The sequence below is a fragment of the Rhincodon typus genome, chromosome 11 (assembly GCF_021869965.1).
Source record: "Rhincodon typus isolate 14 chromosome 11, sRhiTyp1.1, whole genome shotgun sequence".
NCBI classification, from domain to species: domain Eukaryota; kingdom Metazoa; phylum Chordata; class Chondrichthyes; order Orectolobiformes; family Rhincodontidae; genus Rhincodon; species Rhincodon typus.
In genome coordinates, this window is record NC_063342.1 from 21,619,609 (window position 1) to 21,646,484 (window position 26,876).

General features: G+C 41.2%; 1 protein-coding gene across 1 annotated transcript in view; it reads right to left on the reverse strand.

Moving 5' to 3' along the window:
* Positions 1 to 26,876, reverse strand: part of LOC109913468 (interleukin-10 receptor subunit beta-like) — a 51,182-nt gene that overhangs the window by 15,735 nt on the left and 8,571 nt on the right. Inside the window, exons 2-3 of the mRNA XM_048603126.1 lie at positions 11,524 to 11,641; positions 5,699 to 5,856 (exon numbers count right to left, since the gene is read on the reverse strand). Of these exons, the coding sequence (XP_048459083.1) occupies positions 5,699 to 5,856; positions 11,524 to 11,641 (276 nt within the window). The remainder of the gene's footprint in view (positions 1 to 5,698; positions 5,857 to 11,523; positions 11,642 to 26,876) is intronic.

Below are 26,876 nucleotides of genomic sequence, written 5' to 3' on the forward strand. Positions count from 1 at the left end.
ACATTTCCCCATAGCCCTGCAATTTAACTTTCCCTCATGTGTTTATAAAATTCTCATTTGGAATGCAGGAATGAATCTGCTTCCACTGCCCATTCAGACAGTGCGTTCTAGATCCTAATCACCCGCCGCAGAAAGAGTTTTCTCCTTGTCTCACCTTTGGTTGTTTTGCCAATTATCTTGAATTGGTGCTGTCTGGTTCTCAACCTTTCTCTCAATGGGAATAATCTTTCTCCAACTACTGCCCAAATCTCTCATGATTTTGAATATCTCGGGCAAATCCTCTCTCAGTCCAGTCATCTCTAAATAGTACAGCCCCAGGTTCTCCAATCTAGGCGTCAAGCTCAAGTCTCACAAACTGGAACCCGTCTTGTAAATCTTTCTGCATTTTCTCTAAAATCAAGATTCCATCTCACACACCCTCTGTAGACCCATAGCCAAAGGAAAGGTCCTCATCAGTTCGATTTTAGCTAGATTTTACAATGCTGTAGTCTGCACCTGTACCTTTCATGTATACCCTCCACCCCCCATTATCACTGGCTAAAAATGACAGGTAAACCCAGCCCAATAGAATGACATAACAAAGTGTGGAGCTGGATGAACACAGCAGGCCAGGCAGGATCAGAGGAGCAGGAAAGTTGACTTTTTGGGTCTGGGCCCCTCTTCAGAAATGGTCAGAAGGGGTCAGACCCGAAACGTCAGCTTTCCTGCTCCTCTGATGCTGCTTGGCCTGCTGTGTTCATTCAGCTCCACACTTTGTTATCTCAGACTCCAGCATCAGCAGTTCCTACTATCACCAATAAAATGACAGCTGCCCTGTCATGATTGCATGTTTAAACAAGGAGAGGGGGTTCTCAGGAACAGAACGGCTCCCCTCTGAAAGCTGGTAGTTATCCAGTATCGGCAATGTCACAGGGAGCAGTGGTCATTACTGGTCTTGCAACAAGAACGGGAGGGGCTGTGCTGTGCTGGACCCAGCCCAGCAGGCAGGTCAGGGCTCTCCCTGAAGACCTGCGTAGCAAGTCTGGTGAGGGCACTGGAAAGAAAGGCAGAGGAGGAACAAAGGGGAATGGAGGAGGTTACAGCTTGGGTGGTGAGCATCCCTTTGATGGCTGCCAGCTTCCCATTAAGAAGGGCCCCTCCCCAGGACTAGCCCACACAGAGAAACCTGCAAGGGTTGACCGCTCAGGCTGAGCCTCTCCAGTAGCATTTAAATTGCTGTGACAGTGCAATAAGGCCTTTAAGCGGGAACGAGTCACCAAATAAGGGGCTCAACAGGCCCCTTGATGGGCAGGCTGTTTGACATCACTCCTCCCTTGTAAACTTGTACAGGGACACAAGTGGGTGGGTAGTCTTCAGGAAAGCTATCCACTGGATTTAGCAGCTCCTGCCTACATCATGTCCCCAAACTCACCAGCGTGGCAGTCTAAAATTCAGCCAAGTTTTCAAATCCACTGTAGCGCCTAGCCAGCAGAGCTACAGCGTGAGCAACAGGAGCAAGTCACAGTTAAACATACAGCAGTTCAGGGCATACAGGGTATCATACAGGGTATCATACACAATTGCAATCAAAAGCATATTCATCACTAGCACTGAAAACTTTCACAGAAATAACTTTTTAAAAGTAGCTCGAGGAAAACTGGCCACATTATCTATGGACACACAGTGTTGCCTGTGAGAGGCTGTAAACTTTGAAAACCCTGTAACAAAAATGAGGGACTCTGCCACATTGATGCCAATGATTGCTTTCAGCTGATGGGCTGTCTTTCATTTTCCAATCTGACTGGAACTGCTGAATAGCATACAGGCTAATTATTAATGACCTTAACAAGGAGAACTGACATTTTCCTTCAATTATAAAAAAACATTCTCAGCTCTTTAACTGGAAGGAATAAATACTTTCAGAGGAAGCTAAACATGGACAGGTAGTCTCCTCATGTCTTCCTAGCACCATCTATTCTTCAACCTACTAAGTGACATACAGTTACTAATTACTGTAATTGATCATTTGAAAAAGGCAGATTGCAGAGATCTCTTGCTAAAGCACCATATGTAGGATGGGGAATAATAAATGTCCAGGGAACTCTAGGCCAGACAACTTAAAATCAGTGGTAGGAAAATTAACAGATTCCTCAATAAAAAAGAAAATAAGAGTAACATCTGGACCTAAATATATAATCCTCATGGATTTCAAAAGGAAATTTTTGCTTGTCCAACCTTATTGGATCCTTTGAAAACTTGAGTGTGAGCTAGAAAGGGTAATGTGGTAAATGTAATTTATTTAGATTTCCAAAACACTTTTGATAAGATGCCACATAATAGATTGACAAATAAAGCAGGGTTAAGGGACAAGCTGTAAAATGGATAGCTGGCTGGCTTCAAGACAAGAAGTAGAGAGCAGAAATCAGGAAGCTGATCAGAGAGCAAAAGTGAAGTCGTACGAGAATCAGTGCTGGGGCTATTGGTGTTCACAATTTCGGTTTTTTAAATTAAAGACATAATTTCTATGACACTAGATTGGGGGCAACAGTAAATACTGAGAAGAAGTGCGAAAAAGTAAAGGGGACATTATTAAATTGAAACTAAGGATGGGCACATAACTCAGATTCTTTTTATTCTTTCATGGGATGTCTGCATTACTGGCCAGGCCAGAATTTGTTGCTGGTCCCAAATTGCCCTTGAACTAAGTGACTTGCTAGGCCATTCCAGGAAGCAGTTAAGAGTCAGCTATATTACTGTGGGTCTGGATTCAAATTCAGACAAGCTAAGGATAGCAGATTTCCTTCCCTAAAGACATGAGTGAATGAAATATGAGGGCAATATACTTGCTCTCACAGGGGAGGACGAGGATGTCTCTTTTGAGGTCTCCTCCTGCGGGAATGCAGAGATATCAATGTCCCAGCAGCTGGGTAAGTACCACTCATCATTGAAATGAAACACGGGCATTTACCAGGCAGTCAGGTCATGTATTGGGCACCATGTAACCAGATGCTGTGACGCTTTCTGGCTCTTGCATCTTACAGGTGCAGCTAGCGTCCTGGTACATTGCCAGAATGCCTGTCTCTCCCAGAGGACACATTCACGAGTTCTGCAAGGCCAAGGCCAGATGGAAGCTTTGACAAGGGAGTTTTCTGTACCCCACCTGCTCCACCAACTCTGACAGGGAAATGGGTGTGGGCTCGAATGCTGCATAGAACCTCACACTAATTGTCCTGCAGAAAATGCCCTAGGATACTGACAGTCAGAGGAGTGTTAGAGACCAGGCACCTGTTCAGCTGTTGGCAGGGCAGCACTCTATGGTCTCAGCAATCAGGGTCTTCATGCAAATGCGAACGGAGCAGCAGTAGCAGCCTGTCTTACAGGATGCACTAGCTATCATTGCTCAGAGGCAGGAGTAATGGCCCCAGCTCCCAAATGGGATGTTGGAGAGTCATGGCTTATATACTTCATCACTCCCAGGTATGGGTGGTCAGGAAGGAGGGCAGGGTAAGTGTGGAGCTGGGGAGCCTTAACCTGAGTCCAGGTGCCCTGTTCTTACATGGAGAGAGGGCAGTGCCAGGAAGCACCCAGCCAGAGGAGGAACCATGCATTCCCTTCAGGACACTGCACCTGTCCCTGCCTGTCCTTTCCAACACTTGGAAGATCAGGTCAAGAAGGGTTAACTTGCCTTTCATAGGAAAACCCTCGCCCGTGCCGGGCTAAATGCTCCCAGCATCATCCTAGCAAACCGCTAGTGTCAAAGGGATCCACTACGGAGCAAGTGCCCCTCCACCCCACCTGCGCACCACGGAAGTGTAGTGAGGCACAGTGGCAGGGAGAGGATGAGGACAGGTGGGAGACAGGCCTGATAGTAACATAAATCATTTGTCCTGTTGATAAAAGTTTGTTTTTTCACTGTTATCTGGTTGTACAAGTCTCTGCGTAGGTTCTAGCTGTGTTGTTCCATCCAACAGTATCACTCCTTGGGCAGTTATAAGGCACAACAGTTGGGTGGGGTTCAATGATAAGTAGGGTTAGTGTGCATGTAGATGGTACTGGCTCATTATAGACCTCTGAGATGTTGCAGCAGAAACAGGCCATTCCAACCCATCAGGTTTACCCTAGCATTCAATGAGATCATGGCTGATCTGATAACCTTCAACTCCACTTTCCTGCCTTGTCCCTATCACCCTTGATTCCCTTACTGTTTAAAAATCTGTCTATCTCAGCCTTGAATATATTTAATGACCCCACTTCAACAGCCCTCCACAGTAAAAACTTCCACATATTCACTATTCTCTGAAAGAAGAAACTCCTCCTTAACTCTATCTTCAGTGGGCGGCTCCCAATTCTGAGTTTATGCCTGCTGGTTCTGGACTGAACCACAAGGGGAAACACAATCTACCCTGTCACGTACCCTCATTATCACTGTATGTTTCATTTAGGTCACCCCTCATTCCTCTAAACTCCAATGAGTACAGGTCCAACTTACTCTGGAGACCCCTATAATATTCTGCCCTGAGAGTCAATAGATTCCTTAAAATTGTGAAAAGTTTTAATAGAAGATACACAGAGAGAATCTTTCCACTTCTGGGGACAAGTAAAACTACAGGCTGTCAATATAAGGTAGCCGTAGAATTTGGCCCATTGAATCCACACGTACCCTCCAAAGATTATTCCACCAAACCCAACCCCCTACACTATCCCTGTAATACTGCATTTCCCATGGCTAATCCAACCAGCCTGCACATCCCTGGACACTACAGGGCAATTAAGCATGGCCAATCCACTTAATCGGCACATCTTTCGACTGTGGGAGGAAACCAGTGCAAACCCATGCAGGCACAGGGAGAATGTCTGTGTGGAGTTTGTACAGTCACCCGAGGCTGGAATCCAACCCAGGTCCTGGCACTGTGAGGCAGTAGTGCTAACCACTGAGCCACTGGGCTACCCCATTCAAAAAATCATCTGAAAGTAAATGGGAAATTCAGAAAAAGCTGTTTAGCCAGAAACTAGTGACAATCTAACCTCACCACCATAGGGTGTTGTTGAAGCAAACAGTACAGATGCTTTCAAAGAGAAGCTCGACCAGTGTAGGAGGGAGAATGGAATACAGGTTTATGTCATTAGACATAGATTAAGAAAGATGGAAGAGAGCTCAACTGAAGCACAAATATCAGCATTACCACTAAATACTTGTGCTGTATATTCAAAGCAACTCTGTAATAGTTACTGATGTACAGTTCCATGGTTGCTGACAATGGTCTGCTACTTGATTCAATGTCTTTTCATCGTATGTAATTTCATATATTCTAACACAGAAGGCAAAACACTGCATCCACAAACAGGCATCCTTCTGGCTGAACATGGGCCTTCTTCATTAGGGTTCTCTCAACTCGAAGTAGTAGAAGTCAAGAACTGAACCTGAGGCCTTTACAGATATTTTCAAATCCACCTGTTCAGAGATGTTGTCACATTCATCTGGAACAGGTGGGATTGACTTTAGGCCTCCTGGCTCAGAAATAAGGACACTACCACTATATCACAACAGTCCTTATGGACCCTTTACAGTCTCTACGACACAGTAACACAAATCCAATTCAATAATGTTCTGAAACAGCAGAGAAATTCCTAGTGTTCAATCTGAAGCTTCGGTGTGTGAAAAGCAGAACTAGTCCAGAAACAACTTAGAAAAAGTTACTAATGGAAGTTTATCTCTTACCTGCTTCAACCCAGTTTGATCTTTCATTTCCATGTTCTGCTCTCACTCTTAGGTTGCAAGCCACATTGATATCATTCAACAATTTACATCTTGTTTCAGTGGTCAGCATGCAGTTCTGCACATCCAGCCAACTTCGATTGTCATGGCTTTCGAATGTTCTAGAAAAAGTTGGTTGCAACAACAAAGACATTGACCCAAGTGAACAGCATATCAATTTGTGCCAAACAGAAGGTAAAATTATTTAGGGATTAGTTTTGGGTGCCCTACTATGGGCTGGGAATCAAGGCTATGTGGAAGATGGAGAAAAAACACCAGGATCAGATTCTATACTGATATAGCCTAGTGAAGGTAGCGCTCCTTTCAATACAGCAGGGAACTTTAAGAGTTCTGCTACAGACGTTCAATATTATCATTTGCTGTTTTCCATAAAATAAGTTGGTGGTGGTGGTGGTGCTCTTGTGGTGCAGTTTTACTGTCCCTACCTCGAAGCTAAGAGGCTTGGCTTCATGTCCTACCTGCTCCAGAAGCTCAACACCATTGAACATGGTGAGTGGAAATTATCTAAAACTGAGTGGTGGGAAAAGCTATTTCCGATGATCAGTGAATTGGTAACTGACAAACATAACTTTCTAATGACTTCACCATAACCATAATTTTAGGCTTTTTTTTATACCTACGGAGGGTTATTAGGAAATATTGATGAAAGTAGAATCCAAAGTAGTTTTTCAAAAGGAAATGGGTAAATGTTTGCAAAGCAGATAATTATACAGGTTTGAGGAAAAGAGGAACAATCTAATTGCTGCCTTAACAGAATGCAGTGAGCTCAGGTGCCCTTCATGTTGTAAAATTCCATTAGCCTCCATGGTTACAGAGTACCTAGGAATGAATAAAGTGGAAGAAGGGGAGCCAGTCAATGTGGTTTATTTGGATTTCCAAAAGGCTTTTGGTAAGGACCCACGTAAGAGATTAGCATGCAAAATTAAAGTGCATGGGTCTGGGCACTAAAATGGATTGAGAACTGATTAGCAGACAGGAAACTAACAACAGAAATAAACAGTTGGTTTTCTGGGATATCACAGGGATGACCGCTCGGGCCCCAGCTATCCACAATATATATTCATGATTTAGATGAGGAAACAACATGGCATATCTCCAAGTTTGCAGACACAAAACTGGATGGAGGGTATGCTGCGATGAGGATGCAGAGAAGCTACAGTGTGATTCGAACATATTAAGTGTATGGGCAAATACATGGCAGATGCAGTATAATGTGGATAAATGTGAGGTTATCCACTTTGATAGCAAGAACAGGCAGCAGATTATCTTCTGAATGGCAATAAATTGGGGAAGGGGGAGGTACGATGAGACCTGGGTGTCTTTGTACACCGGTCGCTGAAAGTAAGCATTCAGGTGCAGCAGGCAGTGAAGAAGGCAAATGTAATGTTGGCTTTCATAGGGAGAGGATTTGAGTACAGGAGCAGGAATATCTTACTGCAACTATACAGGGCATTGGTAAGGCCACACCTGAAGTATTATGTACGATTTAGGTCTCCCTATCTGAGGAACGATGTTCTGGCTATAAAGGGAATGCAAAGAAAACTTACCAGACTGATTCCTGGGATGATGGTACTTACATGCAGGGAAAGATTGTATCTATTAGGGCTAAAGTCACTACAGTTTAAAAGAATAAGGGGGTATTTCATAGAAACCTATAAAATGCCAACAGGATTAGATAGGGCAGATGCAAGAAGTATATTCCTGACTAGAGACAAAAAAAAACTGCAGATGCTGCAATCCAAGGTAGACAAACAGGAGGCTGGAAGAACACAGCAGGCCAGGCAGCATCCGGAGGAAAGGAGCAGTCAACATTTCAGGTGTTACCCTTCTTCAGGTTTGATGACTGGAGAGTCCAGAACCAGAGGTTATAGTCTAAGGATAAGGAGTAGGCTTTTAAGGATGGAGAAAGGAAGAAATTTCTTCACCAAGAAAGTGATGAGCCTGTGGAATTCTCTTCCCCTAGAAGCTGTTGAGGCCAAAACACTGAAGATTTTCAAGGAAGAGATAGATATAGTCTTAGGATTAAAGAGATCAAAGCAGGGACAAAGCAGCAATGTTGAGCTGAGTTGGATCATCAGACATGATCATATCAAATGATGGAGCAGGCTTGAAGCGCTGAATGGCCTACTACTGCTCCTCTATTCCATATTAATTTCATATTGCATTTCTACTTTTTTTCAATGATTCCTTCTGCCTGCATCCAGGCTAATAAGACGGAGCAAAGCTAAGCTTTTTTGGAAAAAGTACAAGCTTCCCCATGACTTTAGCCAAGTGTGATGAAAACCTGAATGGCTGCCAATAAGGGAGAGAACCAGGTGGGAGGTTTACAGTCAGAAGTCGTGTATTTGCTGGGTAATCTCATCTCACTGGGTCAAATGATGTTCTACAAATAACCTACACAAGCCACAAACTTATGTGATGAACAAATCTGGGAAGTAAGAATGGAAAATCCCATACAAGACTCCTGCCAACTCCCATCACTGATGTAACTTCTCTCTTCTGTCTGACAGCACCAATGTTCTTTGAAAATTCCACTCCTTGTTCATTTTGAAAGGCCCATTCTGTATGAAGCCACTGCTTTGTACTCTATGAAAGAGCCACTCCATATTCACTCACACCTCACCCTCTCTAAGAACACTGTTCACCATTTTGTTCAACAGAACAATCCCTATTTTTCTTTAAAGCTCCCACTGAACGCCTCACTTCTTGTTTGCTTCCACATTAGCACTGCTGCCTTACAGTACCAGGGACCCAGGTTCAATTTCAGCCTTGGGTACTGTCTGTGTGGAGTTTGCACATTCTTCCTTGTGGGTTTCCTCTGGGTGCTCCGGTTTCCTCCCACGCCTCCCACAAAGGTGTGTAGGTTTGATTGAATTGGCCATGCTAAATTGCTCTGCAGTGTCCAGGGATGTACAGGCTGGGTGGGTTAGCCATGGGAAATACCGGGTGTGTGTGTGTGTGGTGGGGCAGGGGGTGTGGGGGAGAGGGGTTCTGGGTGGTATGTTCTTTGGAGGGTCAGTGCAGAATCGATGGGCTAAATGGACACTTCCTGCACCGTAGGCATTCAATATTTTGTTCTCTTGCTCTCCCAACTCCCAATCTTTTAAAAGTCATGTTCCCTTGTTTATTGAAAAGCCACCAGCTAATTATTGGAGTTTTTAAAGAGACATTGCGGGACCAGCATCACAAATACTACAATAATTTAAGGAGGATACTCAAAATCAAACTCTCAGGGTAAATAGGGATGTATATTAAATAGTCTTGCCCTAGTGTTGCTTACATGCTGAGTATACATGAAAAAGGAAAACAAAGCAGAGACAATTTTGAGGTCTTCTACGTCCTGTGCCTGGTTTGGATACCCCAATGAATCACATCTGAACCCTTAAAACGTGTGGGCTCTGGTTTCCTGTCAGTGTCCAGAGCACAGGCTGGAAAGGAGCCATGAGACTGAGGACATGTTTGCCAGCCCTGTCTTTATGTGCAGACAGAGCTAATGTATGGGACAGACATGCATTCTTCCTGCCTCAGGTCCTACTAATTATAGATTTCCTTCTGGGAATAGACCTAATATTCCCAGATCTCATCTGATTTATAGCACTGCAGGACTTCTTGCTCTTGTTTTGTCCCTCTCCCATTATGACTGCATTGCCAATAAATTTAGGACCAAACCATATGAACTTGTAGTTTAGAGAGTACCATGTTAATCAAATATATTACATCCGAGAATTTGATTTTTGATCCATATCTTGTGTTGGAATTGGACAGAAAGAGAAACCTGTTAAAAGTAAATGAGTAACAAGTCGGTCAGCTGATTCCATAAAGCAAACACATAGAAAATTTAATATAATTGGGGGTTTCTTATACTCTTTCTGATTCTAATCACTTAAACATTTATCCCATTTATCTATTCCACCAAGAAGGACATGAACGGTAAATTCATTAGAACATTTCGCACCTTCGAGTCACTGAGCATTCCAAATTAGACATAATCAGGATATAGGCAATGTCGTTTCCTATTTCTCTGTTCTAAGTTAAAGTGCAGCATCTTACCTTTGAACACAGTATGTCACTAAATCACCTTGAAAAAATACAGAAATCCCATTTGAAGATCCCCTCTGATTTGACAAAATCAATGGATCCATCATTATCACTGGTCAGAATACACTACCTGACACTATTGGGAGGGGTGGGGGCAGGCCGGAGGTGGGGAGGAGGATTAGCACCAGAACTACATTTAAGTGACTCTTGGATAGGCACATGGATGATAGTAAAATGTAGTGTATGCAGGGTAATTTGATTCATAGAATCTCTACAGTGTGAAAACAGGCCCTTCGGCCCAACAAGTCCACACCGACCCTTGGAGCATCCCATCCAGACCCATACCCCTATAACCCACCTAATCTACACATCCCTGAATCTTAGAGTAGGATAATAGGTCGGCACAACATCGTGGGCCGAAGGGCCTGTACTGTGCTGTACTGTTCTATGTTCTTCTTAACTACAGCAGCTTAATAAGGCATATTCTCATATTCTCACAGTAACTAGACTTGGACTCCATTTTACCAAAAACAATACGACTCCAGACTCCAAGATAATCATCCCTGAAACATGTATGAGAAAAGCTACACTGATATCTTTTACCCTGTATACAAAATTATTCAAATGGGGGCAAGATGACCTGAACCGTATCTTTTGCAATAATAGTGCTCTTGATCAGTTTCTTAAGGTCCACATTGCCTACTTATTCCTAACATGTGCTTGACCGGATTTCTCTTTATGAGATGTTACTTCATAGGTCTGCAGGTCCTACTTCACAATGACTTACTTTCTAAACTTACCAAATACTATGTAAACAGTACAGAATGAAATGATGCATTATTTTTCTTGGAATTGGTCAAATATTAATGAACTTTTTACACCTACACATCCTCAATGTTCTGTCAATAGCTGCATCGTGGACAGAACACAGGAGCTATTCTAGGTTGAAATAAATTAAAGTTCTTAGTGTCTATTGATTAATTCACTGTTCAAAAGTAAAGTTATAAGTTCCTGCAGCTAAGCATTTGCACTTTATTAGCTAAATCACTTCCTTGAAATAATCCTGGAACTCATTCCTTAACAGTGTGTCACTGTATAGTTGTATACACAATATAATGACTGGCCTGATACTTCTCCTCTTTGACACCCCTCTGTAAATTAATCATCACTGTTAAATGAAAGGAGAGGAAATGTATTTAACAGTGCATTTTCAAAAGGAAATTTGGATATAAAGTCATTATACATGTAGAACTGCAAATGGTAAATTATTTTTAGACAATATTTCAGGACTGAACATGCAGCATACATTAAGAACAGCGCAGGGATCAGCTTAGGAAAATTATTTAAATTTCTTGTCTGTGAAACTGTTTTGAAGTGCCTTTTATTACTAAAGACTTTCAAGTGGAATCTTCCTTACTAAACATAACCGACCTAAACCCATGATGGGTTATGGAAACTGATGATTAAGTATCTACAAATTAATCACTTGCACTTAGGGTACATCAATATCTTAAGTATGGAATGAAAGCCATAATTTAAATTTTTGGGAGCTGTGACATTGATTTACATCATAAAGACATAAGTGTTAGCATGCTCTGCAATGTGGCTTCATATCATACAAGGGCATGTTCTATGAAAATTATTCCTGGGTAATTGGGAAGTGAATAATCAGGATATAGACAATGTAATATCCTATTTTTTCTGTTCTAAGTTAAAGCATGATGTCTTACCTTTGAATGGAGTATGTCACTAAATTACCTCGATAAAATACAGGATCCCATTTGAGGATACGTTTTGAATCGACAAAATCAATTCGCAGGTTTTCTGGTTCTGGGATCTGTCCGAACACTGTAGGAACAGAAATAATGACATTAAAATAAGTTTAATCATGAAGAAATTATTTTTATATAAAAAAGGGAAAGAAAGCTAGATATGGTTTCAACTAACTTGCAAACATAACTTTCTGACTAGGTATAATTCCCTTTGTTTAGATCTGTAGTGACTGTAATGAAGTCAGCCTGGTGGACCTCATAGCATATGGGTTCCCTGATTGGATCACAATCAGGGAGCCCCGGCTGACAGATGAGAACAGGAGTGACAGCCATCCTGTTCACTCTGAGGGCTGGTTTTGAGGAAGGTGGGTCGGTGTCAAGGACTCTCCAAGTGTAACTAAAGGGTGATTAAGTGATGCGAGACCAGCCTCTGTGGAGTTATTTCTAGAGTCAGTGGTAATTTTACATATTAACATAGGCAATAGGAAGTCTCACTGACACCTCAGGCTTAAAATCATTCCTCATTTCCTCAAAGACGACACTTGAAGATACGAATTCAGTGAAATTCAAATCCATTTTGGCATGTGAACATCAAAAAAAGATTTCCAGTGGAAAGGTTATTGGTTTTTATTATTAAAGGTTACTTTTAGGTTACGTGAAATTTGTACACTTTGCAAATTAAACTACACAACATAGACGGCTGTCTTTGTTTAAATCGTACTAAATACTGACATGATCAAGACTGTTCCTTCGCTAGAGGACTATTCTGAGAATGAGCTGGGGGGTGGAGCTATCTACTCTACACTATTGTCCAAATACTCATAATGATGGAGAGGATCTCTTACTTAGCCAAAACTGCATCAAACACCCAACTCTGGAAGTCTCACTCCTGAATGTGGCACTCAACATCATCAGGAGGGGAATGGGGGCAGGTTGAACTTTGTACATTTGCGGTGCATGGAGGCAGTTACACAGATTAAAGTGCAGGTGCCTTCAAAGAAATCCAGTTTTTACTAGAAGGATGTCTATAAGATGACTTGTTGGCTTTACATTACCAGAAAGTCGAAAGCTGCCAGGGTTATTTCGAAAACTAGGGTAAGCTTTTGGATATATTCATAGACACCATCTGGAAAGGTCAAGTGACTTCGGGGATTGTTAAAAGTAGACATAAAGGTGTGTGAAAAGTGGATAAATAATTGGCCTCTAATTACATAAAGAAATAGGTCTTGAGGTATAAAATAAAAATAATTTTTGCTATTTCACTCTATATATTGGCATAAATCTGACGGCTATCAGGAGAAAATTTGTTCTGCATTATTGATTTCACAATCTATCATTATCATGGGTGTGACGTCTGTCAATTCACATTTTAATTGACAGTTCCACTGGCATTAACAAAGTTTTTGTGGTGGAGCTATGTACATAAATGCCTGTTTTGAAAAAAAAATTAAGTTGCTGCAGGAACTTAAATGTGGTAAATAGGAATTAAATCAAGGAGAACATTACTTTTGAACAGTGAATTAATCAATAGACACTTAGAACTTTAATTTATTTCAACCTAGAATAGCTCCTGTGGTCTGTCCATGATGGATATTGAGTGAGTTGGCACAGAGAGTGAAGAGGCAAAGGGTAGTGGGGTGGAAGACATAGGTTGGCATGAGTTGGCACTACAATAACATGGTGGCTAAGATCCATGGGGGATAGGTAGCCCCTATGGTTGCCTCCAAACGCTTGCTGGAGCAGCTGGAAGGACTCCAGTTAACATCCACTCCCCTGTATCGAAATGTAGATCATCTGGGGTACTTTTCCCTCCGTTGGGTTTGCAGAACCAATTGGTTTGCTGACATTGTCCCAACTCAACAGTGAAATTCAGGCTAACTGAGTGTGAGAATATACTACTACAACAACAACAACAACAACAAAAACAGAAGTTGCTGGAAAAGCTCAGCAGGTCTGGCAGCATTTGTGAAGAAACAAAATCAGAGTTAACGTTTCGGTGACTCTTCCTCACTTCTGTTCTTAGGAAGGGTCAGTTCTGAGGAAGGGTCACCGGACCCGAAATATTAACTCTGATTTTTTTCTTCACAGATGTTGCCAGACCTGCTTAGCTTTTCCAGCAACTTCTGTTTTTGTTCCTGATTCACAGCATCCGCAGTCCTTTTGGTCTTTATGTGGAAATATACATTCTTGTGGTTAGGCATTAGGATTTCCCAATTGAGTTCTCTCAGTACCAAAATGTCTTAACACAAATGACTCTCTATACAGGAAACTATTTAGATATGAATATTAGACCAGTCAGAAACTGGTTAGCTCAGTTGGCTGGTGGGAAATTTAATGATTCAGATGAATGCCAACAATGTAAGGTACAATTCCCATTCTGGCAGAGTTCGCTTTGGTGTGTCCCTTCTTGCCCTGTTCCATTGTCAAAATACAACATAAGCCATGGTTCAGCGGCTGTTGAGTAATCAGGCTCCCTGGAGAAGACGATTAGTCTGCTCACGACTTGTGTTTTTTCCAGTTTCTTCCAGTAGGATCAAAAGTTAGGAACATGCATTTTTAACGAAAAAACTCACAGCTGTTGAGTTATGTGACAGTATTTTCTCCGTGGTTCAAACTGACATAATTCTTCAATTGGTGCGCAGAAAATTTACAGGGTGCTTCCCCACCATGGAACATCAGAACAAGGACCACTAGTAGGTGTCAATCTTTGATCTGTGGTAGCACTCACATCTTTGAGTCAGAAAGGTCTAGATTCCAGCTCCACTCCAGATATTTGAGTATATAATCCTGGCTGACACTGCAGTACAGTACAAGAGGGCATTTGAGTAGTCAGATGAGCTGCCTTTTGGTTCAGAGGGCAGAAGGAGACGCTGCCACAAAAGATTTCATTGCACTTTACAAACAGCAACAGAAGTGCTCCCTTGATGTCCTTGCCAATGTTTAATCCTCGACAACTTCCCTCAAACAGCTCATTTGGTCATGTATCTTGCAGTTTATCGGGCCTTGCTGAACTCCATTTGCGTGCCAAGTTCCTCTACATTAGAAAAGTGACATCACCGCAAAATTATTTAATTGGCTGTAAATTGGCTTCAAGGTTGTCAGTGGAAGCAAACGTTGTGTTGCCTAGATGTAGGCAAAGGCAGCTGAGTGACCCCCAAAGGTTTGGAGGAGCAGCTTCCAAGATGTCATCAACTTGCACGGATGACTACAAATTTGAGATTGTTAACATCCACGTTCAGATTCAAAGTCCTTTTGACCAGCATGGTCTTAACTATGAGAATGGCAAACAATTGAGATGAGTGAACATGGATATCAGCGTGGATATTCATTCGTAAAGAGCAGGTTACTTGTTCCCTTCACTATATTTCAAACAAATAAAAATGGCAAGTTATTTCCCAACTGGCTCTGAGGCGGACAATCCAATTTTGGAGGAGGTTGCTCAATAAATTTCAGAATTAAATAGTGAGATTTGAACCACTGTAACATGAATACTCCAGTGAGTCAATTCACACAACTTCTAAAAGAAATCTAGTTCCCTTCCAATCTAGACTAGACAACAGGCTTTTGGAAGACTCTGAATGTTTCCACTTCAATGTTTCACAATATTTTGTCATTTTGTGTACAGTATAAAATTTGTGTTCTTCATTATACACATTTATCAGCATTTGATTAAGCATTAAATGGACCCATTAAGTAGGCCCATCAAAAGCAGTCAATAATTGTGGGTCTTGTGGTAAAGCTGGGTCCGAGGAGAGACTGCAGTTAACCTGTTCGATTCTGACGCTCACTGGTCAAACTCATAGGTGAATAATAAACAGAGATAACAAAGTGTGGAGCTGGAAGACAATTTTTTTCTGAAGAAGGGTCCCGACGCGAAATGTCAGCTTTCCTGCTCCTCTGATGCTGCCTGGCCTGCTGTGTTCATCCAGCTCCACACTGTGTTATCTCTGACTCCAGCATCTGCAGTTCTTGCTATCTCGGTGAATAATAAACACTTGGCTGAGGTATCAGAGGCTGAAGTCATTTGGGAACATATTCCAGTTAGGAAAAGTCAGTAGTAAATGTGGATTTACAAAAAGTGAACTAATTTCTGTAATGATAGAAATATGATTGCAAATATAGGATTTTTATAGTAAGTTTACAGCATGACGGACACATAGGTCTTGGCTATCAGATCCTATTACAGGATTCAATTTCATGAAGCTTTACTTTCTCTTTTGACTGTATTCTTAATCCTTGGCCTGAGGTTTCTCTAAAACTTTAAGTATGTTTTTAATTTGAAATGCCATACAATATTGGTAAAACAGAGGTTAATGCATTTGTGTGAAACCAAGTTCATGTTATTTTAAACACAGATGACAGCTTTGAATTTGCTACTTAGTCCAAAATGCTTTCTCAGAGACCTGAACCTGATTTGATCTGATCGAGCAAGGTCACAGAAAAAGATTATTAAAAACATGCAGGTAATATTCCTTGCAAAGAAAAACATTTTTGAATCACGAAGACACATTATGCTGACAGCGTCTATTGCTACATGTATTAGTTTTGGCATAAAAGCTATCAACATTCTAAACATCACATGATAAACATTCGCTCTGTCATGTAGTGTCTGCAGAGGGTGGAAGGTCTGAGACAACATAAACATATTGGAGCAGAATTCATGGCAGAAGTGATAGCAAAGGAACAAGTACAGGACTCATCATCCATGTGGCTCTGCTACTGCTATTACCTTTATTATGAGGTGAATTGAATAATATATATCAAACGGAGGGCCAGAAAAATACATGAAGGAGAAATGCCTAGCAAGGCATTGATGTTAGATGAGGATGGGCAGAAAAAAGCTTGTGTAGAGAACAAAGATTGACAAGGACTTAGTGGGTTAAATGGCCTCTTCCTGCACTGTAAATACAATGTAGCAATTCTAATGCCCTCATGTCACATCCTTTTAGACCTTTCCCTTTATAATCTCACATAACGCCATTTTAAAAGGCATAGTAGTAACCTGTCTCAATAGCCACAATGTCCTCAGTACGATTTTGTGTTCTAATATCTCATGATGCAAAAGTTCTTTTAATTCTCCCTTTTGTTCTTGCACTTCTCATCCGCATCTAGCCTTCATTGCACTGATTCATCAACCAGGTAAAGGAAATTTGCAGTCATATAGCAACCTCAGGATGTCCCAGCTGATCAATTACTTGTGAAGTGCAGTTGTTGTTGTACTGTGGGAAACATGAATGTCAATTTGTACTCAGCAAAGGTCCACAAATGACAATAAGATGAGCACATACAATAATCTTTCTTTAGATGTTGCTTGACGAATAAATATTGACCAGGAGAGCTGGTAGAACAATGAAAGCTACCTTGTTTTTCTCTAATGTCCAACAGAGAGAGTAGATGGACCCTCATGTCTCATCCCAATGGCAGCACATCTGATACTGTAGCACTCCTGTAACACTGCATGCAAGTGTCAGCTTAGACTTTCTGTACTCACATTTCTTGAATAGGTTTGAAACTGCAATCTTCTGTCTTAGAGACGAGAACACAACCAATTGAAGATAAATAATCTTCCAAAATGTAACCTTAAATTAATACTGAGCAAAGCATCTAAGTGTCTAAATAATGTAGAAACAAATAACCAAGGGAAAATATGCCAGGAATAAGGAAAAATTTAGCAAAAGATAACATTTGAAAAAAAGGAAAGCACCAGTAACAAAAGCACGATAGAAATATAAAGAGTAAGAAATCTGTAGGTGGATGAAAAGGCAGAGAAGCAATAGTGAGAGAAATTATATATTAACTGTCACTATCACTCTCCAAGGCATCCCTAAAACTCCACAATAAATTACTCTCTGCAGTATAGCCACTGCTGTTACACAGGGTATGACAATACCTAAAACTTAGGAGAGGTGTGGACAGAGGGAGAAGATGTCAGAGATACGGATATAAATAGAAAGAGATCACATCAGCATTTTCAATAAGCAGCTATTTTAAAATATTAGCCAAATGAGTGTTGAAATGAAAACTAAAATAACGTTGGACATTTTGAAAAACAGAAAATACTAGAAATACAAGTCCATTAGTATCTGAAAGTAAATTCAACAGAGGTTATCATTTTGAGTATAATTCTTCATTGGGGTAGAAGTTGGAGGTCAAATTAGTTGCTCTGAAAGAATAAACAAAACAGGGAAAGGCAGAACAAGAGTCTGAAATCAGGTATACAGACAACAGAAGGCATTTAATAAAGGTTAACCATAAGATTAAAAATGATTTGCAAACAGGACCTTGGGATCATATTTACCCCGCACCTCTTGTGACTCTTCACTTGTATACATCCCCGCCACCTACACACCCCCTGCCCCCTCCCCAAGCATTTGGCTCTTGTATTGTTCTATCAAATTCACCACAAACTTCAGGAACATTTCAGCGAGTTCAGCAAGGTTGTGGTAATAGCATGAAATCTCTAAGTGTGAAAAATGGCAGATTAGAGTATCAGCAGAATGTAGAATGTATCTGATCAATGCTTTCACTAGGTAGAGTTTACACAAGGTTTGTAATATCATCAAACTTTGCTTGGTGGTGCTTCTCAATGCTTAAGATCCCTCATCCTGCAATGCTTAAGCCAGATTTTCAATTGCTTGTAGGTGTTAGAGGTGGAGTGGGTATGCTTCACAAGCAGCTCTTCAAGATGGTACATCAGTGTTCCAGAACATCTGGTACATGTCGGTATTTTGAGTCCTGATGGGATATTACTCCTGACGGAGGTGCATTCTCTTGAAATGGCCATTTTGCAGATTCATTTCTAGGGTACAGTGAGGCTACTGCCCCTTCGAGGTGCTGCCTCCCTCTTTCTGCAAGTCCCACCTTCACTGCCATCTGCCTTTGCTGCTCTACAGGCAGCTCCCATTCCCCTGGTAGCATTTGACGTTTACTAAGTGAGTGCCTACCTCATCTCTGGCGTAACTTGGGCATTTATGTTTGACAGTGGTGCTGCATAGGCAACACAGATACTGCGGGCTCAGGATCTGGAAATTATCCATGATTCTGAGTCCCCGGCTCTGGATTGAAACTCAAGGCTAAGCGTGATCACTGAATTTAGAAGCTTCAATCTAATTTCTCTCACCCTCCACCACCCCACCCCCCCACACACACTTTGGAAGCCTCAGTTTTGTTTTCCTCTTATTTTTCTCACCCCCATATTCAGCTATTTTCATGTTATTTTTATTCTTTTGTCACTTTTCACTGGGATGCACCAACACAGGTTATCTTTTCTTATCACAGACACTCATGGACATGTCTCCTGACTTTGAATCAAAACACAGAAATGGTTGTGAAAATTGTCATCAGCAAAGCTGTTAAATGTTGCAATACTGGTCACTCAAAAAGAGGCTGAATGTTTCCAAAGATGTCAATATTCATAGACACACAATCAGCATCGTGTGGTGATTCTTCAACTTAAACTGGAAAGCCCACAAGATGCATTTTCTTGTAAAAAAAAGAGTTACAGCACAGGCAGAACTCTGACAGATGGAAAAGGTTTCTATCCCCAAATGCAGAATTCTGCAAACCAGAATTTCAACATATTTTTATTTCTTTGATTCATAGAATGTGGGGCTCTACTGTCTAGCCCACATTTATTATCCATCCCTAATCAGCCTTGAGCAAATGGTGGTAAGGTGAGCTATCTTCATGAACCATTGCAATCCGTTTATATCGATCCACATTACTGTTCAGAAGAGACTTCCAGGACTTTGATCCAGTGATAATGAAGGAATGGCGATACAGTTCCATGTCAGTTTGATGTCTGAGCTGGAGGGAAAATTGCATGCATTGGTGTTACCATGAGTCTGCAGCAACACGGTCTTCCTGGAGAGTAGAGGTCACAACTTTGGAAGGCGCTGTTGAGAAAACATTTGTGAAATGCTGCTATCTTGTAGGGTGTACTCATAGGCCTGGTGTCTATAGTGGTATTGATAGTGAAAGTGTCACTTTCCTCTACTGAAACTAACAACAAATTCAAGAGTTCACACACGTACAAAGTAATGCAAAAATCCAGAACTTACTGTCAGTGATTTTACTTCCAAATCTCAGAATACAGTGCTGAAAGGTGGATGTGATTCTGTAATTGGGCAACATTTGTTGCATAATCCTGAATGCACAAGGAATGACACTGACAACCAATTAGGATTGCCACTAGGGTTTGAGTGTGCTGCACTTGCGTGCTCTGGAAGCTACATAGACTAATACAGAGATTCCTGATCTTTGCAGACAGAAAGAATATGTGTATGCATTGTGTCTGTTTCAGCTCAACAAAACAAGTGGTAGCCATTTGCTACTTTTTCCTCAGGACACTGGTCTGACAAATCAGAGTCAAACTGCCTAGCTTACAATTTAAATAAAGTTGCGCTATTTACCAACAATCAACATTAATGGGTGCCTTCCCCATGGCAAACCTCCACCAACAGGATATGTTTAGTATCAATCAGCACTCTCCACTCATACAGTATAAATGTTGGATCAGCCATTCCTGAATTTGTAGATTTTTTAAGCAACTTGTTCAGCCATGTTGGGAGACATCTTTGGTGCAGTTCAGACTTCAATTTGTGCCTTCTAGCCTAAAGGTAGCAACATTACCACTCAGCCTAAGAGCCACTACCTCCCTGAATTTGTACTCTTGCAAAATGTCCCGATGAGTACAAGACAGAACGTTTCAAAAGAATGTATCTTTTTATCAGCAATACTCAAGTTCTATACTATCAATAAGATAGTAAAAGTAAAGGATATTCAGTGCTTTGAACTTCCTAATTTCTATTCTAAAAGATTACACAAAGTGATAGGCTGCATTCCCTGAGTACTGACTTCACTACTGCTGGATGCCTGGCGATCCCCTTGGCTTGGCTCCAGACTTCAATTACCATTTGGAAGGGGGAACTCCGTTTCACAGAGATTGCAACATTTTTGCAGACAGCTTTTCCCCGAGGTCAGCAGTAAGAACCATTGCTTTGTGCTGCTTACAGCAAATTCCCACCCATTACAGTACACGGGAAGTGTTTTCCCAAATTTATCACTTGCCAAATGGCTATGTTAATTGATCACAGTATTAGCATCTGGACATTCCTGGGAATGAGAGGGATGATACGCTGCATCTGTCAATGGTAGGATTTTAATTAAAGGGACCATGCTGGGGGATTACAATCGCTCACCTGAATTTGGGTTTTTGAGGCTTCAGCAACCACAGGTATGGAGTGGAGACTTGGGAAAGCTGCACCCTCCCCCAACTCCCAGCTTCCTCATTCGTACCTCGAGGTCCTGGTGTGGCACCTAAGGGGCTGCAGCAAAGTGGGCTCTGCAAGAGGTGGGAGGAAGAGGACAGCTTCACCAACCGAGCAGACAGGGATGGAATTAGTCAAAGGAAGTGAGTAGCAGATATACAGTCCCTTGAACGTGGAAACTGTGCAGCAAAAGGATCCAGGGTGCCAGGGCTGCATGGTTTGTGAGTGGCGTTGCAACTTCTGGTTTCAGGCCCCACACTCAGATGTTCCACAGTATCTACTGCACAACACTCCCTCAGAACAATACCCCATGCAGGCCCACTCTTTGTTGGAACCTCACATTTTACCTCACTCAGCATTCACCTTTCCTCTCGTCCTATTGCCTTCCATGTCTCACAGCCAACTTCGTCAAATCACACAAGCTGTCAAGAATTTTCACAACGCCCTGTTTTCACTTGGCTCAGAAGAGCAGGATATCCCATGTTGTGCGTGACAGAGACAATGACAGGCATCTTATTGACCACAGACAATGCAAGTGCACAAGCCCCACTGGGAAGGAGGTCTGTTTCTAAGAGGCTGCAGGTGTCAGCAGTGATCTGCCAACAGATGCTGAGCTATACTCAGACATGTCGAGTGGACTGATCCTCTGCCTGTAGAGCCTGTGTTTGGGGGTCTTCCTCCCAGTCCAGTAGGACCCCTGTCCATCCCCTTTCCCCCCTTGAGGCACATGTACCTGAGAAGAAAGTAGCTAATACTGCTTCTGGTCCTGCCCCTGGTGCTCATGCTGCTGCTCCTCCTGCCCCCGATAAGTGAAGCTGCATAATCTGCCGCTAAAGCCTGGTACATGCTGCCAGGAAGGTAATACAGCTGTAGGTGAATGAAGTGCTAGACAAGTCTCAAACAGTGATAGTACATTCTCGCAGAAGTGATTCGAACCTCTTGCATGACCATATCTGGAGCTCTTCAGTGTAATTGATCGAAGCCTCCTCAGCTTGTCCGTTTCGCTGAAGAAGCTCTTCCATGTTTGCACAAACCCCTGTGACCCTGCTGAGTTGCTGACAGGCTGAACTGGTTGAACTAAAGGTTCAAACAGTATCTAACTATTATACAGAAGTTTTACAGCCTCATAGGGATTCGTCACTTGTCTTCAAAGCCAATCCTGTGAAATCCAGATTTTTGGCCAGAGTGATAATGGTGCCCTAGCTGGACATCACTTTTCGGGGATGCACACACCCAAAAACCCTACCTATAGTCAAGGAACATTTCCCTCCACATTTCTGCCTGGGACTTGCCCATTTCATTCGTTGATCATTTCCATTTCTTGCTTCAGTCTCTGACTCCATCACTCTAATGTCAATCTTCAATTAATCCAGCCCTGGCAACCCACTTCCATTCTCATGGAAACATCCCCTACCTACACCACAAATTCACACAGATAAAATCTGTAATAAAGGAATTCCCTGTGTGAGGTGAATTCTACACAAAACGAGCACAAGTGTGGTTCCCAAGTTTCATATTTCAGAAACTCACAGAAAAAAGCCCAGTACTAAAGGTTTCCAGAAAAAGTCAGATTTCCAGAACAGATATTGTACTTCTACCCCAGCAGCAGGAACTCCCCCAACTTGGTTTCAATAAGAATTGAATAAAAATCTCAGCATTTTGAAGCACATCACAATTTATCAGGAAGTTTATCTAGCTACAATAGTGAGAAACAGTAAACATCTACTTCAAAGAAATTACTGCCAATCTCCCCATAATTTTGTACTTTTCAGGGATTCATTGGATACAAGTGATACCAGCCTCCCACTCTTACTCATTCTGCGCTCAAAGCTCTTCTACATCTGTCTAGATCGGATATTTTCTCATCAGCACTCTTACCACATAAGAACTTAACAGAAGAGAAATTCATTCCTATAGCACCATTAATCAGTCTTATAGCCATTTCATAGGGCACTATCTGAATGACATTCTTTACTGAGCACTGCCTACCTCCACTGAGTTGCCAAATCTGTACAACAGCACTGCATAAATAAATTCCTTCCTCAATATTCTGTAGCTGTAAACGAGTCAATGCCTGCATTAAAAAAAACTGTACTTGGAAATCCAGCACAAGAACATAGAGCTCTTATTTAGAGACAGACTGATCAGGGGATGCACTATGACCTTGCAACTTCTTCTGTGTCTCAATTTTTGTCACCAACCCCAGCTCAATCATTCTACTCTAGACTCAGTGGAAAGAGGATTAGTAGAACACTGACTTATCATTCTTGTCGGTAGAAGATGCACTATCAAGGAAAGGTACAGACAAGGAGAGATGTTTGAGATGTTTCATTCTGGCCTTTCTGGACAAGAATCACTGCAATCCCATGGATGGGCTGAAACTAAATTGGGTCCTAATTCTTACCCTGTAGTAATGCTGTCAGGTTCAAAAGCAAATTAATGCTTTTAACTGATAAAAAGTGGTGATGCAATATTAACTGAATATCAACAAAGATGCTGTGGTAATTTACAAAATGATGAAATAGTATTCTCCATGAAATGTGGGAAAATACAAAGTGGGTTTGAATTCATGCTATTTTTATTTGTTGACTCATTAATCTGAGGTAATCTGTTATGGGAACTGATTGACTGTAGGCCAAATATTCCTCTGTATGGAAGATTCATAGACAGGAGATAATGCTTGCCTACTATTTTGTATTTCATGACATATAGGCAAGGACTGTATGTTTTCATATTTTTTGGCAAGTGGAAATACCTAGGAGTTAGTAACCTTTCCATCTGTTTTCCATGAGGTTTAAAGTTCTACTTTTGGACAGAAATCCAGATTTTTGACAAATTTCAATATTCATCCTGAATGGACCACTGACAGTTTTGAAAGCTTCTAATTTAACTTGAACATGGCAGATTCAATTGAAAATAATTTGCCATATCGTCATTGAAACTGTCGGCGTTGGCAGAATTCCGAGTAGATTTAATAATGTCACATACAAAGCAAATAATTGTTTGCCAAGATGTGCTGATAATAAAATGCTGCTTTTCAGTCATTGCAAATAAATATAAATGTAAATAAATAAAAAAAAAATGCTGATTTCAGTGTGTATTGCTGGAAGTTTGTCTCTTCCGAAATAGGTATGTTTCAGGGGCTCTCATGCTCTCATCCTCCAAGTCAACAACCATGAGGATCAAATTATCAAAAGCAGGGACATGTTAGCCTGATAGTGAGACAGGACGATGTAATATAGGTAGTGCTGGTGGGGGAGGGGCATGCAAGTTGGTCTAGATGCCTGGAAATCTAAGTTTCAATCAAGTTTTGAATCTGTAACTTGCAACTTCTCTTCTTGACAGAACACCCAACATCACGACCTGCCAAACTCGTCTTCAAATTGAGGTGGGGTGCAATCTGGATTAGGCAGCAGGCTCAGCCTCAGGTGTAGACCAGCAGGAGCATGGCCAGGGGATAGGGCTGATCAAAGCCCCAGAGTTTCAATCCTTTCTGACGGGCAGAAAATTTTAATTTTCTATTAAATTTTTCATTGTGTGTTCTTCGGTGCCTCTTTAATCTTTTTTATAAATCAGTAGCTGAAATTGTTCACAGCACTTCTAATGTAGTCTATCCAAGGCAAGTTCAACATAATTTCCAACTGAATCCCTCTAGAAGTGAGCCCCCAGTGCTTTGATTTTAAGAAGACTTAATACACTGTGTTCTTACTTTTAATGATGTGTAATCTAGACCTGCAGATTCCTTTGATTCTCTGTCACATTTTAACACTTTATCTCCTTAATTACCCTATCAAAATGTATTACCTCGTAATTATCTCTGATAAGGTCATTTCCCTTTACCTTGCCATTTAGCAAGTTTATTAATATCTTCTTGCAACTTGTCACAATCCTCCTCTGTATGCCGTACTAATTATATCACCACTGCCATCGTCTGACAATTTGGCAATATCAGCAAATTCTGAAATTGCATTTCTGATGCTTAAATTGTTTGAGCAAATGCTGAATAGTGGTCCCAGCACCAATCCTTGTAGAATATCACTTTGCACTATTTATAATCTGAGCAATTACCTTTAGTGTCTAATCTGTGTTTTGTAGCTGTCTTGCTATCCATTTTATTACTTGTCCTCCAACTCCAAATGGTTTGAGTTTAGATGCAGCTACTGTGTGGAAACATACTGAATGTCATTTTGAAAGTTCAAATATATTACGCCTGCTGCATTCATAGAAGAATAGGTAGTAGTCTCTATTTTAATCATCCTTTGGGAGACTTGTTAATCCAGTTCTGTCAAAGTATCTCAAGCTAACCAGTGCCTGCTCCAACAGACAGACTACAAACTAGGGAGGCAGCTGGATCAGCGAATTATAGTTTAAAGACTTTGGAAAAAGAATTTCAAACTGGGTTTACAATTACCTTGTGTCTCATGTACTTCTCTGAATACACTTTTCAAAAACCAACATTTAAAAGTAACATTTTTTCCAAAATCCTATATATATTTTCACTCAATATCCACAAAACATTAAAAGTGAAAAGCTACTCTCTCCATACTGCATGCAGATTTATTTGTATGTAACAAAATGCTATTTATTTTCAAGAAATCAATTGAAGACCCTAAACTGCACCATCTGACTAGACAATGTTTTCACTGGTGATGCACACCCACTTCTAGTGCCACACCTCCAGCATTTGCTCTCATAGAAATCTACCCTCTGACTCACCATATGTAAGGCTCCAAGCCATTTGCTAATTATTGTTTGGTTTTTAGCACACTTTAAAATACTGTACTCCAATATATTGAAAACAGCCACTTTCTCCCATTTTTGTTCTAGGAGACACATTTGAAAATTTCTGCCAATTTACAGGAAAACTTTCCCAAAAAGTAATCAGTATTTGACCACAGGCTATGACCATGTGCAGGAAGTAAAGAGAATATACACAGTTACACCATAGCAAACACAATAATTCATCGGATAAAGCACCTGATTTAATAAAACAATGTACTATCCAAATTACTACAAACAATGCAATATAGGATCCACTCAAAATAGAACCACTTATGGCACAAATTTGTTTGCAACCTACTGATTGATTTGGTCAACTTACTGCCAAATAGTGTTAACCTTTGTGTATTTTAAACCCTTTCAGGGAAAACATTAAGCCAAGCATTCCTGTTCTAATCAAACAAAGATTGCTGTCTTTGGCATGGACTCAGTTTGGAAGCTAGCTGCTTCCGACTGGAAATATTATTTGGGGAGGTAGCCAATGTTAAGCTGTGGGCAGGAGTTTGCCACCACCATGGTATTACCAAAGCCCAAAACCAATTGTTTCAAGTGTACAGCAGAGCTGTGTGCTCAACATGAGGACTTTATTGAAGTGAAACTTAAGATGTCTGCCTCCAGGGTGTGTACTCCATGATAGAGGTCACATGACTATGGCAGACTAGGACAGACATTTTATATAATTCCATTTATATTCAAACATCCTATTTTGACATTGAAACGAAGAAAAAGGCATGAATTATCATAGGTAGTAGGAACTGCAGATGCTGGAGAATCTGAGATAACACGGTGTAGAGCTGGATGAACACAGCAGGCCAAGCAGCATCAGAGGAGCAGGAAGGCTGACGTTTCGGGCCTAGACCCTTCTTCAGAAAATTCAGAATTATCATATACAGTTTTGGCTACAAAAGTTACCAACTACAAACATCACTGTTCTTATGCCTTAGGAGTTTATTATTTCCATCAGTCTCTGCACATGCGTTCCACACATAGTCCTTAAATTGCACTGATCTCTTCATGGTATTCACGGGTGTTGCTGTTGTTGGTTGCTCATCTGGGTGATGTTGTTTCACCAGAGAATGTTGTTCATACGTCAGTCGTTGTTGCTATGGTAGCTGTTGTTGTTCTTTTCCTGTTGTTGGGCTGCTGTGGATCTCTGGTTCTGATGTCTAATCTGTGGTCTGCATAGACTGTGCATTCAACTCACCCTGATCAGCAGCCTGCAGTTGAGGAACAGCTTCAGCTGGTATATGTGCCTGTCATTAC